The sequence below is a fragment of the Corvus brachyrhynchos genome, unplaced genomic scaffold (assembly GCF_000691975.1).
Source record: "Corvus brachyrhynchos isolate BGI_N302 unplaced genomic scaffold, ASM69197v1 scaffold89, whole genome shotgun sequence".
In the NCBI taxonomy this organism is placed as follows: Eukaryota; Metazoa; Chordata; class Aves; order Passeriformes; family Corvidae; genus Corvus; species Corvus brachyrhynchos.
In genome coordinates, this window is record NW_008246063.1 from 4,226,255 (window position 1) to 4,243,880 (window position 17,626).

Here is a 17,626-nt window from a genome sequence, read left to right on the forward strand (position 1 = left end):
TGGGTGACACGAGCCAAATGTGAGCCTGCATGTGCCCAGCTGGGCGAGGAGGCCGGTGGCCTCCTGGCCTTCTGTGTCAGCAGTAGTGTGGCCAGCAGGACCAGGGTGGTGATTGTCCCTCTGTGCTGGGCACTGGGGAGAAGTTCTGCATTTGGTTCTGGGCTCCTCATGACAAGAAAGAGATTGAGGTGCCAGAGCATTTCCAGAGAAGGGCAGTGCAGTTGATGAAGGATCTAGAGTGTAAGTCCTATGAAGAGTGTCTTTGGGAGCTGGGTGTATTTATTCTGGAGAAAAGGAGGCTCAGGGGGGACCTTACTGCCCTTTACAACTCCCTGGCAAGTGGTTGTCGCTGGGTTGGGATCTGTCTCTACTTGCAGGCAACCAGCAACAGGACAAGAGAAAATGACCTCAAACTATGCCAGGGAACATTCAGGTTGGACATCAGGAGTAATTTGTTCACTGAAAGGTTTGTCAGGCATTGGAAGGTTCTGCCTAGGGACATGGTACAGTCACCATCCCTGGAGATGTTCAAGGAACTACTGGACGTGGCACTCAGTGCTGTGGTCTTGTTGCTGTGGTGGTGTTCAGTCAAAGGTTGGACTCAATGACCTTGGAGGTCTTTCCAACCTTAATGTTTCAGTGATTCGGTCGTCAAGGTCCCTTCAAACCAAAACCATTCTATGAAGCTCTGAATAAATAACACATAGTAATTGAACTTAAGAGAAAGAAATGTGAAAAATATGCTGGGTCATTCAGAGACCTACATGAGTAATGAATAAATAGAGTGTGGAAGGAAGCTATGTGATAAATTAAACACCAGTCTGTGCCTAAAGTAAAGGATATACCTTCTGTATAAACAGTCTTAAAGCATAATAAATGATGGACATCACTGAAGAAAAATGAACTGGAACAAATTGATAGCCTAGATGGCAATAAATCATGGAAAGAGGGTATAGCATCCTAGTGTCCTGCAAACACTATGGCATGATTCGCTCTATAAAATGACTTGGGGAAAATGGTACCATTTTTCACTTTTTTTGCAAAGTTATTTTGGTCACTAATGAACAAAAGCATTTTGACCTCCTAAATATCCATCTTGTTGGGAGTCTGTTAGGGATTTACACATCAAGCAGTTTGTTTATGTGGTAAGTGTACAGAGCAAATACAAGACTTTTTGAAGCCCAAATCTGATGCTATTGTGCATCCAAGTGCATCATTCATTTTAAGTCACTGAATGTCATTAAATTAATGTAAAATCATCACAGTAATACAGACTACAACCAGTTCCTGTATGCATTCATCTGCAGAGCAGAGCAAACAGAGTTAATTGAGGTTGTGTGTCCAGATCTATTAATTATGGGATCGTATTGAAAATAAGAATGTACAACAACAGTTGGAAAACATGCTCAGGATGTTGATTTTGTTTTGCACTGTGTCATATATTATGCCATGTTGTGTTCTCTGTGTGTTTTTTCATTTCTTTTATGTTTTCTTGCAGGGTGAACCAGGACTTCCAGGATTGCCTGGCACTTTAGTAAGAATTTTTTTTTAGATTTCCCAAACTTTGTAGGCACTGTTGCATGAGAAGAGAAAGTTGAAGTGCAGGGTGGGAGGATCTCACTGAGAGATTGTTCTTAAATACTTTTGGTTTGCTCTTTTTTTTAAAGAAGTTTTAAAAAGTGAAGACCTTTGAAGAAGACATGTGACAGGTTCCAATGAGGAGATGCTCTGCCACAATTTTGGGGGATTGTGAAGTGTGAAGATCAGGACTTTAGGCAATGAAAGCATTGCATCAAGTGCATCAAACAGAGCAATACTGTGACAGGAGACTGTGTGGTTTCTGACAGTTGATTCCAAGTGGCCTTTGGTACACAGAGCCTGTGAAAGTTATAAACGCAAATGAAATTTCAGTATTGAGTAGCTGAGTGTCTTTGACACAGACTGAGAGAGTTGGGGCAGGAGAAGAAAAAGGCAGTTTCTGATTAGAGGGAATGATCTTTCCTTGGCTTATATCTGAAATAGTCCTGGTGGAATGTAAGACAGCTAGGACTTGATGTGCTGAAATCAGGAAAGCACTGATGAAAAAATTAAACAGAGAAAACAGAAGAGTGGGGTTTATCTTTCCCATGGCACTAAATTAACATCCTTTGTGCATCCCTCTGCCTTCAGCTTTAGGGACCGAGTCTGGAGAGCTGGCCAGAGTAACGACGCATACACCGATACGATTTGAGCATCGTTCTCCCTTTATTGTTCAGCTATGCTGACTTATATCTACTTTTGCAAAGATTCACACCCAGTCCATCTAGACAGCCTCTAATCAGCGGGGGAGACGACCAGTGTATAACTTGCCAAGGACTTTCAGGGCTGCCTGCAGCCAGGTGCTTTCCAGGCTTGCTTGCAGCCAGGGGCCTGTTCAGGGGTTTTTCCTCAGCAACCCTGGGTTGTCCAGTCTTTCCAGGGGTATCATATGCCCCTCTTCCACAAGGAATCCCTCTACATTCAGCAGTGCCTTCACTGACGCCAGAGACATCTCTGGTTGGGATGTAAGCATGTCCAGAGACTAGTAGTGTCTGTATGAAGAGGTCATCTCCAAGTGAATGGAGAAAGATTTACCACTAAGTATGCAGAGGAGATGTCTAGAACTGAGTTCAGTACAGGCAGGTAACAAATCAGTTAGGGTGTATCCCTTTTACTTTCCAAAAAAATAGGATTAAAATAGGAAACAGTACTCTTCAACTAAAGACAAGAATGAGAGGCTCCCTGGTAATCATGGGGAAGTCAGCAGGCAATTCCCTTACTCAGAATGTGGTAGAAAGTAAAGGAATTAGAAAAAGAAAACTATGAAAAAACACCCTATTTGGGTAAGAACATTTTGTTGTCCTGCTTAAATGTAATATTAATGATGGGACAGTAGTTACCAAGAAATTTTGAAAGATGTGTATAACATCTGAAAATGAGCCTAACAGGTGGGGCATATCCCAAGCCAGTCTGCTTGTTATGTGATGCCTTCTGCCTTCAATAGAACTTTGTAATTTAGAATAAAACAAGATCTGGGGAATTTACTAACTTGTTTATATGATGAGATAATGAATTAAGTTCGTACTGTTTATACAGCCACCCAAATCACTTCACAGGTAACTGTGTGAGCAAACCTTGTGTCAGTCTGAGCTCTTTAAATAGAAAGCATCCCCCAGCATGCAACAGGATTTGAGGAGCTGTAGGAGTTATCATGAAACTTGAAGGAACCTCAAGGGGAGAAAAATACCCTGTGGGGCCCATATTTGGCCTTCTATTTCTGCCTTGTATTTACTCTTTCCATCCTTTATGACTCTGCATTTCTATTGCAGGTGCATACTGAAGGCCTAAAAGGAGAGGAAGTAAGAGAGACTCAATATCTCTTCTTTCATTGCAAGGATATTTTAATGTAATTCTGTTGCCTGTTAGGTTAGATTTCTCTTTAGAATGGTACTTTAAAGGGAAGGTGGATGGAAGCATTATCAGGCCATCAAGAAATAAATTTTCCTGTTCACAGTGGAGAAAATAACCAAGAAAAGAAAAAGAGCAATGTCCTTCTCATATGCAGTGAATCTTACATGAATGAGAAGTACAAATTGTGGAGTCAGCTATGCAATTATTTAAGGACAGCAATGTGTTAACATTAATGTTAAACTGTATTTGATTTTTATGCCTAGTTTCTCTCTGAACCCGGGCACTCAAATTGGGGGGACATATCCATTGTGTCAGTCTGTTAGTCCTAGGTATAAAAATATATATATATTTAAATTTTGATTTTGTGTTGGTAGATGTGCAATTTGCATTTAGCTGTTACTTAATGTAATGGAATACATCATATAAATGATGATTTAAAGCCCTTCACTGCTCTGCAGGCTTGGGGGAAATGCTGGTGGAAGCTGCTTATGCAAAAATTGCTCTTCTCCACCACCAAACCCCAACACAGAGTATTGTAGTGGAATATCCAGGATATCCCAATGTTTCGGACCTTTGAAAATCAGAGAGCCAGATATGGATAAGTGCCTGCTGAGTGTGGGTGGATCATTCTTTCTGCAGTCTAGTGAGTGCTGATAATTCGAGTAGCCAGAGATTAAGGAGAAAACCAGCTGGTCTTTGCATTGGTTCTTCAGGACTTGTGGGGAAGGGGGTGGTATAGGTCCTGTAAAGACAGACAACATGTCTAATGTGCCCATGCACATTTTTGTAAAGATACTTTAACACTTTTTAAAAAAACCCCCAAACATTCCTGTAGGGAAAAAAAAGGGAAAGCCTGGGCCACGAGGACCACAAGGCCAGCCTGGACTTCCTGGACCTCCAGTAAGTTGTTTCTCTCACTGCTTGCAATTTCGGAAGCTGAAACTCAGGCTGGAGTGAGGCATATGAAAGTCTTATACATTATTCAGGCTATAAAATATTTAAACAGTGCCCACAGCCTGCAGTTTTCTTCATTGCTGAGAGGAGGTGTTGTGCTGTGGACGGCCTGTCTGAACACAGGGAGGTGACAACCAGGACATGGGCAGACTTTGCCTCAAGGCTGTTGTCATGCAGAACCTGATTGGCTTTCTGTTTCCAATGTCCTGAAGAGCTGTATGGGCATTCAGCACATCTCAGAGAGGCACTGACTGATAACTTTTGAGCTGTCACGTCATGAAGGTCAGGGAATAGTTGCAGTCAAAGGGGTTGGCATTATGCCACAAGGTCATGGCTGAAATATTTTGTGGATGAAAACTAGGAATTGGGTATGTGTGTTTATATTTCAACACAATTTTTGAAAGTTTGTACATGCCCACATTCTTACTTCTGACTTAAATTGTAGCCTTTTCTAGTTATATTTTATGACCCAGCTCTGCAGGATGTCTCAGTTCAGACTGTCACTGCTGCCTCATTTGCAAACACTCCGTGTTTCTTCTCTTTTGAATTGCTTGTTGTGTTTCACTGTTGATTGGCTTTTGTAAAACTGATGGCATTATGAAGATGTGTTACTTAGGTAAATCTGGTTTGAATAATGTAATTTAAATATAGTTGTGTGCTCTGTATTTAATCAGGGCATTGTCACTTTTCTCTATCTTGTTTACTCATTCTCTTCTGCTCACAGGACAACATAATTATCAGGTAAGAGTTGTCTGGGTACCCATGCAGTAATGGTAGCACAAAACAGATAGGAAATTGTTATATAGTTCACTAGTTTTTCTTATTCTGTTAACTTTCTAAATCTTTTCATTTTTAAAGGGACATCCTGGTCTGGAAGGCAAGCCTGGAGTCCCTGGTTTGCCAGGTCAAAGGGTGAGTTGCTTTTTTATTTAATCTGAGTCTCAAAAGGCTCAGGACAGCTTTGTTCAATAAGGTTTGCTACTTTCACCCACCTTACATGTACTTTTCTACTTATATAAGAATCCTGAGGCCCAGATCCTTTCCTATACTCCTTATTTATGGTGCAGGAACTTTCAGTACCTCTTGGAGTCGACAGGTTGAATGCAGGGCAGGTTCTTTCTTGCTATGTGCTCTCCTTACTGCCAAGGGGATTCTTGATATGACTGAGTGTGCAGAACCACTACAAATGGAGTCTGTTTGAAATTCCAGAGAAATTTTGTTGTCCTGGAAGTCAAATGAGTGTAAAGATTCTTGCAGTCCTTTTTGTTTTCTTTTCTGTTTGGTCTGTACTCAAAAAGAGGGTTCCCAAAAGTGGTAGCTGGTGTACCATTCTCTGCCAGGAGCTTAGTTTTCCTGTGTATGAAAAAATGTTGGATTTTCTCTGACATGGAATTATGTCTCAAATATTTGAGTACTACTAAAAGGTAAATTTCATACTGGGGCTGATGTTATTACACTCATACTCTGAACCTGCCTTTCCTTGCTTCAACCTGTTCTTATGAAGAACATTTCACTGGACAACATAGACTCATACAATATCCTGATTTGGAAAGGACCCACAAGAATCATTGGGTCCAACTCCTGGCTCTGCACAGGACACCCCAAGAATCCCACCATGTTCCTGAGAGCACTGTCCAAACACTTCTTGAACTCTGTCAGGCTTGGTCCTGTGACCACTTCCCAGGGGAGCCTGTTCCAGTGCTCAGCCACACTCTGGGTGAAAAACTTTTTCCTGATATCCAACCTAAACCCTCCCCAGTTCAGCTTTATGCTGTTACCTCAAGTCCTGTCACTATCACCTGAGAGAAGAGATCTGTACCTGCCCCTCCTATTCCTCTCTCAAGGAAGTTGTAACTGCAGTGAGGTCACCCCTCCGTCTCCTCCAGGCAGAACAGACCAAAGGTCCTCAGCCACTCCTCATAAGGCCATTCTCTTTGCCCTCCTTTGGACACTCTCTAATTGCTTTATATCTCTCTTATATTGTGGCACCCAAAACTGCCCCCACGACTCGAGGTGAGGCTGTCCCAGTGCAGAGCAGAGTGGAACAATCCCCTCTCTTGCCTGGCTGGTGATGCTGTGTCTGATGCCCCCCAGGACAGGGTTGTCCCTCCTGGCTGCCAGGCTACTGCTGACCCATATTCAGCTTTCCATTGACCAGGACCCCCAGGTCCTTCCCACAGCTGCTTTCCAGCCTCTCATTCCCCAGTCTGTTCATACATCCACTGTTTCCCCATCCCAGGTGCAGAATCTGGCCCTTGCCCTTGTGGAACTTGGTACAGTTGGTGATTGCCCAGTCCATTTTTCAAGGTCTTTCTGCAGGGTCTCTCTGCCCTCAAGGGAGTCAACAAATAGGAGTGGAAGTGAGATACCTGCTTAGCCTTTTTGGAGGCAGTCACTTGGGTCTCAGTACTGCTATTTCAGTACTTTTTTAAGTAATCACAGAGACTTGATGATAGCTCACTCCTTAAAGGAGAACATGGAGTTTGCCTGCAGTGCTTTGAGTCAGCACCAGTGCTGTTATCAGCCTGTGTGAGAACCTGTGAGCATAGGAGGGTGATGAGCAAACAACAGTACAGGGAAGAAATACACACCTTGCTAAGAGGTTTTCTAGAGACTGTCCATCGGATTGCATGCTATTAAATTTAGCTGTAAGCCTGACTTTTAGGAATCTTCTCCTTGGGAAGATAGTGCATGCAGCCTTTAGTCAATGCCTCAGTGGAAAAGGGCATTTACTTACTTTCTTGTAATTTCTCAGTCCTTAGAAAATATCACTTTAGAAAATAGCTCTGCAGTGCTTTACTCAAAAGTTGGTAAGTTAGGAATTACCCTGGTTTTAAAGCCTGCTGTGAAACGTTGGTTCTTGAATAAGATTAATAGAGCATATTAGCTGGGTAAAGGACAGTGATCTGTCAGGATCTGCAACAGGACGGAAAATGCTCCTGTTAATGATCATTTGACTATAGATGTCATTTGATCTGTTCTGTCTTTGAATTTTTCCCTAGACTCTGTTGTGTCTAGCTAGTTAGACTTCTAAAGGTCTTTATTAGTCACCAGGCATCTTAGATGAATAGATATATTTTTTAATTAAAGGCCATTATTCAATGACTGAATACATGAGATGAATCAAAGTCCTGGGCTTGGTGGATCTCCACAGATCCTGTCTGGGGGCAGGAGGTAACAATTTCATCCTGAACCAAGCAACTGGGTTGTGTTCATTTTACTAGTCAGAAGTTCCTGGCACTGGAGGTCTGTATTTTGACAACGATACCCTCACATTAGGAACACACCGTGTGAAAAAAAATGCTTTGCTGTTCTCATGTGACCTGTAAGACCTTTGAGTGACAGACAATACTGTCCTCAATTTATTAAAACTGCCTGAAGAAGGAGAAATCTGAGAGCCTGGTTTCACTTTTGTGGTGGTTTTGTGGTTGTTTTTCCTCTTCCTGTCCTTTTTCTTCTGTCAAAATGAAGAGAACTGAAGTGCTTTGGTTCTGCTCTTAAGTCTTTATACCTGATCTGAAATATTTGTTGGAAATAAAACCAATTTTTTTTTCTTAATAGACGCAAAAGGTGCAGACATATGACATGCTCCTGGAAAGCACACAGATCTGTGGCCAGTACAGACTAAACATAGGGTTCTTCTGAAGTGTACTCAGTAACTTGGATTTCAAGAATTTGCCTCTTTTTTAAATGTTACAAATTCATTCAAGTGATTGAAATCTCAGAAAGAGACCAAGAGAAAACATTTATCCTACAGCAGTACTTCCCACACAGGCATGAAGTAGGAGCTATCGAGACCATTTTGAGTTTGTTGTGCTGGACTGCAGCTTAGTTTTATAAAGTTGTGTTGATAAAATCTTTCCAAGATACAAGGTACAATCAATACATAGCAAAAAATAATACAGCATTCTCATAGGGTAGTAAGAATAATCTTATGAAAAGAAAATTAATGGAAATGTATTTATAATATAGTAGCATTTATTGAATGTCCTACTCCAAGTAAGTCAGGAAGATAAGTAATAATAATAATAATAATAAAACTAAAACTGGGAACTCCTGGGTTCAGGGTACACCTATGTGCCTGGTAACAAATCTACCTCTGTTCCTGGGACCAAGCCTCAGAGATAAACCCCAGCATCTCTCTTACGAGGAAAAGCTGAGGGAGCTGGGCCTGTTCAGCCTGGAGAAGTGATGGCTGAGAGGGGACCTCATCCCTGTCTGTCAGTGTCTGCAGGGAGGGCTCAGAGCATGGACCAGGCTCTGCTCCTGGTGCCCAGCAATGGGACAAGAAGAACGGGCAGGAACTGATGCACAAGAAGTTCCACCTGAACACAAGGCAGCACTTCTTTCCTGTGCAGTGACTGAGTGCTGAACGGATTGTCCAGAAAGGCTGTGGAGTCTCCCTCACTGGAGATATTCCAGAACTGTCTGGACACAATTCTGTGCCTGTGCCCTGGGATGACCCTGCTGGAGCAGGGAGGTTTGACCAGATGACCCACTGTGGTCCCTTCCAGCCTGACTGTGATTCCATGATTCGGTGATTCTCTGTTCTGGCTTCAATGTTGTAACTCTGGAAGTAGCCACCTTGACGTGTAGCTCCCACATGGATAGGAAGCTGGAGGTGGCTCATCTCCCATGTCTGGCCCCACACACCACATCCTGTGTGCTTTATTCATAAGATTATTTATTTATTTGAGTTTTTTAACAGTGTCCTTTGCATAGTCACCTTGGCAGTGGGCAAAATGATCATCTTTAACTAGAAAACATTTGTTAAATCATGTGGCGATGAGTCCTTCAGATTAAAAATGGGCTCTTGTTGGCTTTGACAAGAAAAGAAATGATGGATGTTGGAAAAGTAGAAGGAACATTTATGAATAGTGGGTGTGCTGGAATATATAATTCAAATTTTTATTGGTATTGAGTCCTGGAAATGATTACAAATTCCTTCTGATATCTGAGGACCCTATAATCACTCCTTTAATATTCTTCTAAAATTCTTTTGTATATGACCGCTGATTTTCATTGTTTTGAAATGGAGGGTTGTTGGGGATTTTTTTATGAGAAGAACAAGTAAAATGACTGATTCTGACACACCAGCTAATAAATCTCAGTCACAACTGAGGAAAATACGATGAAAACTTGTTTTGTTTTTGATGGTTTAGATTTTTCATTCATTTAAGTCAGCAGAAAGCTTGTTGTTCATAGATGTTTCTGCACTTATTTCAATGAAGAAAAAGGAAAATTTTATATATGAATCTTAAGCATCTGTATGACCATTCACATTATCAGGGACATGAAACTTCTTTAATTATATTTTCCTTCTAAAAAGAAAATCAGTCTGGATGGGAAGGAGAAATGAGGGAGAAAAAAATCTGTTTCTCAGATATTTGCATGACTCTTCTTGTACCCTCCTACTATATTACTAACAGCCTCAGAAATATTAATGATTCAGTGTCTGTTACACATGAGGGAAGAATAGATCAGTTTTATAAAATATGTGACTTGCCTAAAGTAACACAGCATGTCACCTGTTTGGTTGAGAAACAAATCCAACCTCTGCCTTAACTCCAGTGCTTTCTCCATCCTTTCTTCCTCATTTTTCTTGTGTAGGATTTTTTCCTTTTGAATTATTTGAGGTCAAACCCATGGGGACAGAGATGCTGCAGCAATCCATACAGGTGACCTTGGTGCAAGGGTATACTCCAGGTCTTGGCTTGTCCTTCCCTTGCACCAGTGAAGTTCCCTGGTTCCCCTGAAGGGATAATTTTTACTTGCTGAGAAGTCAGTGAGCTCTGCCCCTTGGTGCTAATGGCACCCTTACTTACAATTGCCTCACAGATTCCTGTTTCCCATCCTAGAGAGTGTGAATCTTTTCTATTCAACCATGCACCAAAGTTCTTAATTATTTTATATCTTAATGCATGGAGCAGTGCAGGGAACCAAAGGGACACTGCTTTACCTCTCAGCCCATGTCTACATTTGTCACCTCCCTTGGCTGCATCTTGGCACCACGACTTCCTTACCTGTCTGTAGGGAGAAGCCAGGTGGGATTGCAGAGTGTAGCAGATGCCATGATGTGCATGAGAACAACCCTCAACTTTAGGATTATTGTCACAATTTGGAAGATACAGGACCGTCAAAGACTGCTGGAATTTCATTTCCAAATCGTGTCTGCTGTCTTCATTTCTAGATTTTGTGTTCTGTGTACTCACATTACGTTGATTTACCAGTTTGGGGGTAACAGACTTCGGAAAATCAATAGCAGCATTTGGTCTGCTCTCTAATATGTTCTCCTCTGTTGAACATGCAGGGTAAAAAGGGAGAACCAGGATTCCCAGGAATCAATGGTCTTATTGGACCTCAGGTAAGCAATGATTTCTTCATTTTCATACAATACGTGGAAAAAACAGAGTTTTGTGGCAAAAGAGGATTTGGAACTATGCAGCATGTGTGATCTTCTCCTCTGTACCATTTATGAAGCTTATGTTTCTCTTTTTAAGAGCTAAATAATTTCTCTTGTGAATGAGAGAAGTCTGTCTGTCTGCAAGCAATTACTTTTACTTTCTACAGTTTTTCAACATCTCTGAACAGGGATGTAAGGAGGTGTTTTGTATGTGATTTCCCCATTGCTTGCGCTTAGAGCAGCATCATTGAAGAGGGAAATCACCGATTTGTGTTTTGTGAGGAAAGGGGATGTCTTCAGTTAATGACCCCTTAGCCCCTTTGTTTTAAAGCTTTTGGCAAGTTAGTGCTCCAGCTTGCACCATAACATCATAAGGGCAAAATACTGTGGTTTATGTTAAGAATCATAAGAGAGGATTTAACTCCACCTTGGATCAGCCCATCCTGCCCTGTGTTATGATAACACGGACACCTCTGGCTTAGTTTCTCACTAACTTTGCAGACAAATTCAGCAGACCTAAATCACTTTGTAGGGTCAGCCCTGCAATAAGAAAAATATCCGTGGGAATGTCTTCAAGTAGGAAAGATACAACCTCACACTGAGCTGACCGCTCAGAATAAAAATGAGCATTTCATCTGTTCCCCTTTCAATAGTAAATTAACAAACTGGACTTTGGCTTTAGGATTCTGTTTCAATAACGGGTAAAGTTTGGGGAAGAATGATGAGCTTCCATTGCTACAGCTGTTGGTGATGTAATGTAACAAGCAGCACACTGCTAGACAGCAGATACTGACTGCTCATTTATTTGCCATGGCAGTCTATGCCCTTGTAACCAGGAGAAATGATCTAGAAATGGTTTGTGTGGCAGGAGTTCTGTAATGAGCTGTTCATATGTCTGTGGAGGATGTCAGAGAGGCAATCCAAGGGCTTCAGACCCTCTGCAGGTGAAGTTGCTTGTGTCCAGCTGGGAGCCTTGCCCTGCAAAACACCACTTGATACTGGTTTACATATTTTAAGACTTTTTTCTTTGGTATAGGATCTAGTTTGCAAGTATTTTAGCAGCAGCCTGCAAGAATGAAGACAGTATTTCTAATGGATTTAAAAGATTTTAGAACCACAGAATATGCTGCATTGGAATGAACTGATAAGGATCATCAAGTCCAACTCCTGACCCTACCCAGGACACCCCAAGAATCTCTTTATATGCCTGAGAGCATTGTCCAAATGCTTCTTGAATTCTTGGATCATTGAGTACAACTCCCTGCTTTAGTTGTGTTTTATTTTTCTTAGATTGATTGGTTGTTGGTTTTTTTTGTTTGTTTGTTTGTTTTTTCCCCTTCATTTTGAAGGAAGATTTTTATCCATGTATGATTTTTAAGATACCTGACAGTATCCATCCAAACAATGTCACACTTTCTCAGCTTGGGTTCCCTGCAAATTAAACATATATATGCATGTGTTAGCAATTTTATAAATGCATCTGAGAAAATTGCTGACATAGGATTAAGTAATTTTCCTTTTTGCACAAGCTAAATAATGTTAGCAAATTTTATGTTAATTAAAACCACACAAAATTCTAGCCCCAACAAGGGATGCTGAAATTGACTCTTCCTCCAAGCTAACTGCACGAAAGGTAAAATATTGTTCCTATTCCTGCAGTGGCACTCTGTTCTGGACATATTACTGCAGATTTCCATATTTCTCTTTAAAGAAAATGCTTACATTCACTTTGTGACAAAACTACTTTTATGCTTAAGAGCACTTTTGGTGGCATTAGATTTTTAAAGCATTTTATCAGCAATTTTTTTTTTTTTTCTTAATTAGACTATACCCCAAAAATGCCCAGGAAGAAAAGTGGTTTCCTTATACTGTAGTTACATGGATATTCATTCGAGTTATGTATGGAAACCTGTGTCAGCTGTTCTGTGCTGACCCCATGGTGTTGAGGGCCAACTGATTTGAGTTGGCTGCACATAAACTAGATTAGGACATGAAAATAATCTCCCTTTCCTCTGCAATTTTAACTTTGTCTGATTTTGTTTTCTGACCTGATTCCCCACATTGATACCTGTATGGACAAAAGGACAGGGTTGATATAGGAGCTTTAGAAGGCTCATTGTTGCTGAAGGCACAGGAAATATCTTCTGAAGTTATTATTGGGCTTTGTCAAGAAAAATTGTTGCTGTCATGCTCAGTCCAACTGAGAAGCCACAGAAGATCAGGTAGCTGTGCAAGGGAACTGACTTAAGGGCTACTCTTTGGGGTCCCTTCCAGCTCGGGATATTCTGTCATTCTATGATCCCGTGATGAACTGCAGTTGAGATGAGTCAGTCCAACTCTCAAGGACCATTCGAGAGGTAATTTAAGTGTCAGACCCTGAAGCAGAATCTCAGAGGCAACTTCCCTGCTAGTCTGAGGATGTTTTTTGACAATAGAGTAGCCTTACCTTTGTCTCTCTTTGCACAAACCGACTCAAACCAAATTAGAATATAAAAATATTTTTAAATATTTATTTTTCCTTCCAAATCAGCTGTGGTGGTGAACCTGTCCATGTGCTTATTTGCTCCATGTTGTCTGGTCAGCACCCCCAAAAAGAGCATTTATATTCCAATGACCTTTAGAAATGGTTCATCTTGCAACATCATTAAGCCATGGAATAGAAACTCTGGATATTTTTTCCCTTTTGGACTTGAACAATTTTCTGGCAGCAAGGACAGAGACACCTGCACTTATAATGTGTTTATATTGTTATTATTTATTTGTACTATTTTAGTGTCCAGGAACCTTAATCATTGGCCCAACTTCTATTGCAGTAGGATGTTCAAATGCAGACTGAAAAATGGGCATTTCTGTAAAGAACTTTCAGCTGAAATAGTTGGCTCAGGCACTCTGAGCTGTATCTCTGAATTACCAAGGTTGGGGTTTAGCTCCAAATGCAAGCACTTTTTTGGGTGAAGAATGGGGATGCAGGTGCCTGCTCCTCTTGATGGAGATCCAGTTAATATCATCAGTGGAGCCTGAAGCTCTCTTAAGACAGGCACCTACAAATGTGCCACTGAGCCACTGTCAAGGCTCCCCGAGCTGAGTGGGTACTTGCTGGCCACCTGTAAGACAGCAAAACACATCAAAAGTCTTTGAGATTTAAACAAAAATGCCATACCTAAGCCTTGCAATACCTCTGGGCTGTTACTGAGGCTTGCCTTATGCTAGATAACCTGGTGGTGTAAGAAAGACCTGAGAGGAAGACCAGTACAAGCTGTACCTATTATGGTCTTGGTTGGCAGTGATTTAATTAGTATAGACTTGTCTGTAGGGTGTGAGCTCAAGCCCAGGTTTTTTTAAGTAATTCAGGAAATAAATGATCTCCTCTGAAACATACAGTGTCCTTAATGTCCTTTTTATAATGCAAGTTAAAACTGCAAAATGTAAGAAAAGGATGTGGGTCCCAGCTTCAAAGCTCAGATTGAATTCAAACTTTGCCAGTGCTGTTTGGAATTGGAAGATATTGCTCAGAACTATCTTTAATAAGATCTATACCTTTAAAGAAACTAAATTAAAACAGTCTTCACCTGTGAAGATTACTAATAGTGCTGAAACAGAAGACATTAAAGGAGGTTTTTTTTAGTTGTTTTTTCTCATTTGCTGCACTGACTCAGTAAACCAACTCCAAGCGAACACATAAGGAAATAAATCTTCCTCTGTAGACAAAAGATCATGTCCATAGCTTACGCCAAGTGATTAAATTAAGTAAACACTGCCTTTCACTGAAAGCAGGAAACTCTCCTAGAGAGACTGCTATGTACAAAGTCAACTTTATTCAGTACTTTTAAAGAGTTGCAAAGACAGTTCAGAGAATTTTTTGCTGACAGAACTTTTATTTTAAATTTAATGCTGGTACTCCAGTTTCAATGCCACCTGATGAAATGACTGGAGACTGGATCCATATATGAATTATGGCACTGCCACTGATGCTGACTGTAGGACATGTATTGTAGACAAATGTTCAGATCTGTTGGCTCTTCAGGCTTTTGGTTTTTAGTGTGATCAGCAACAGCTTTTTTTATAAGTCCTCTTACCTTAATATTGATTTGTAAGGCAGGATTTAAGCAGAGAAAGAAACACAGTGCTCTAATGCAACCTTACAGAAAATAAGTCAGTAATATGTTCTGGTTTAGATTGGATATAAGGAAAATTTCTTCACTGAAAGGGTGGTCAAGCATTGGATCAGGCTGCCCAGGGAAGTGGTAGAATCACTGTCTCTCGAGCTATTTAAAAGAAGTGGCACTTAGAGATGTGGTTTGGTGGTTGCAGTGGCAGCCCTGGGTTGATGGTTGGACTCAAGGATCTTAGAGGTCTTTTCCAACCATAATGATTCTCTGATTGTATAATTCCAATTCACAGTAGTAGTGGCTGGGGTGAGAAATGAGAAGCAGATTTGAGGAGCTGATCCTGGAATCCACTCGGATGCAGTGGAGAAGTGGAGCAATGGAGTAGCAAAGGACATAGTGAGACACGTGGGCTGCTCCACAAAACTGGCTGCAACAGCTTCATTTCTTATGGGAAAGGAGATTAAATAAAAGGGAGACAGCACAAAGCCAACAGGAGGGGTCTGTGGGGTCTTTCTGAGAGGTGAAATTGTGGGGAATGTCTTTGGAGTGGAGACAAGAAGAGAGGGTGGAAGGGAAAGGGCTGTCAGTTCCTCATTTACTCATTTTGCTCTCATTTTGTCAGCAGACAGAATGCTCCTGCATGTCCCTTCTTCTTGTTCATAAATCTGGCACACTGCATTAACAGCCCAGACCAGAATCTGTTTTAATCTGGGTTAAGGGCTTATCTAAGCCTTTGCCATAGTGTAACAGAATCCAGACATTGGCATGGAATAATACACAGAAAATACATCTGTGCAGGCTTTGCCTTCAGATACCTGGGAAAGCCATCAGACTCCAGTTTTCACTGTGGAATGCCATTTGTTCACCACCCTCCAAGACTTAGTCATCCCTTCTTTCATGGAAAAGAGATTTAGGCCAAGAAGTCTACTGATGGAGTCACAGACAAAGGCTTCTGTTCCTTTTCAGAGCCTCCTGAGGGAGTGTACAACCTAAATCTTAATATCTGTGCCTTTCCCAGCCCATCTTCAAGCAAGGTACACACTGGAACAGGAGAACATCCTTTAGTGCATTCTTGAGGGCAGACACAGCTGTTTCTCCAGTATGAACAGTGTCAGATTTCTTTCCTGAACACTGTCACTGCATTACATTGTCTAAGGAATGGAGCTGGATGAAACACAATCCTGAAAAAATCCACCCCCCACAATGTTTTTAAAAATGTCCCATCACATAACACACATACCTCTACAAAGTATTTTGATTTTAGATTTTAATGAACATTTGAAATATTTTTGTTTCAAAACAACAGTTTGAAAATATTCTGGTCCAAATATTTTATTTAAAAAATCCGTGTTTTGCATTTTTTTTCCCAAATGTGTTTGTGTAGATCTGTTTTAAAATCAAGTTTTCAAGTTTGTATCAGTTTTTGCTTCAACATGTACAAAGCATACATCAGAGTGTTTGCCAGCCAGAAAAAAAAATACATCCTGTGATTATTTTCTTCTGGTTCAGGGTTTCAACAGGACACCACTGTGGTCTGGATTTGGGATAAAGACTCTCATGTGCATAATTCATCAAATAATCTTTGAAAAATGTAGTTGTATAAATCAGGTGCTTTAATCTGGATTCGCTTAAAAATGGAAGCAAAGAAAACAGATGGTGTGAGATTCCTTGGGGTGAACATTACACACAGTCCTGCTGCTGTAGTTTTATAATGTTGGGTTTTTTAAAACTTTGATAGATTCTGTCATTTTGGCGAATTCTAATATTTGAAAAGAATATTACTTGCTCTGAATTACACTCAGAAGTCAGGAGAAGGGCTACAATAAGATACTGAAATACAAGTGAAACAGAACTTCTCTGCACAGTAGCAAAAGGGAGGGCTCTATGAAGGATATTTATGATGTATTTCTGCCATTTTATTTCACTTTGTCTCATCACTTGCTGTAGCCCAGGCTGCAGAAAGCAGGAAACCCAGTAGGACAGTCGATGTATTGGTGTGTGCAGTCAGCTGGAGCAGGCTGCCAGCACCCTGTGCATCACCAAGGGATACTGCTGGCCATCCCATAAAACTGTCCTTTCTGTGTCCATCTCAGAGAAGATTTTATCAGAACAGCTTTCCATTAGTATGTGTAGCATTTGTTGATGCAACACATGGTGAGTCTACCTGTAAACCAGTTTGGGCATGATATCCTGGGTAATTATCTCTTGGAGAATGATGAAATGGAATTATTAGTGGCAATTTAGGAAAAGGATCAGTGGTATTCCATTTCAGGACTTATGGTTGCATAAGGTTGGCCTTGAATATGGAAAGTCTATGAGAATAATTAGAAATTGTCTGGGATAGTGAGAAAACCAAGAGTAACTGGGTGTAGCGGGTTGGGTTTGTTCCCGGGTGGAAACACCAATTTAGTGTAGTGGTTTGGTCTAAAATACTCATTACTGTTTATCTTCTGTGAGATAAGAATTAGGAGAAATGCAAAGCAGGCACCAAACTTGAAAGAATATAAAGAAGTTTATTAGCGGACTTAAAACAGGGGGAAAAAAATTATACCACCTTCAGAACTGTCCTCCTCCCCCCACCTTCCTCCCTTCTCCCACTGACAATGTAAAAAAAGACAACCCTTAAGATGTTCAGTCTGTTTGCCACTGCCATAATAACCTTGTTCAGTCCATTTAGAAAGAGAAGTCTCTTCTTGCTCGTGCTATGAAAACAGTATCACAACGAGACAGC

At 40.9% G+C, this 17,626-nt stretch overlaps 1 protein-coding gene across 7 annotated transcripts in view; it reads left to right on the forward strand.

Annotated features, from left to right (window-relative positions):
* The window catches only part of COL22A1 (collagen type XXII alpha 1 chain), a 226,914-nt gene that overhangs the window by 134,842 nt on the left and 74,446 nt on the right, over nucleotides 1-17,626 (forward strand). For all 7 annotated transcript variants that reach the window (XR_001866005.1, XR_001866001.1, XR_001866002.1 and 4 more), the window contains exons 20-24: nucleotides 1,499-1,534; nucleotides 3,348-3,377; nucleotides 4,276-4,329; nucleotides 5,242-5,295; nucleotides 10,694-10,747. Coding sequence is in view for 3 of the 7 variants with exons in the window: in XM_017746704.1 (XP_017602193.1) it covers nucleotides 1,499-1,534; nucleotides 3,348-3,377; nucleotides 4,276-4,329; nucleotides 5,242-5,295; nucleotides 10,694-10,747 (228 nt within the window). In the remaining 4 variants the exon portion in view is untranslated. The remainder of the gene's footprint in view (nucleotides 1-1,498; nucleotides 1,535-3,347; nucleotides 3,378-4,275; nucleotides 4,330-5,241; nucleotides 5,296-10,693; nucleotides 10,748-17,626) is intronic.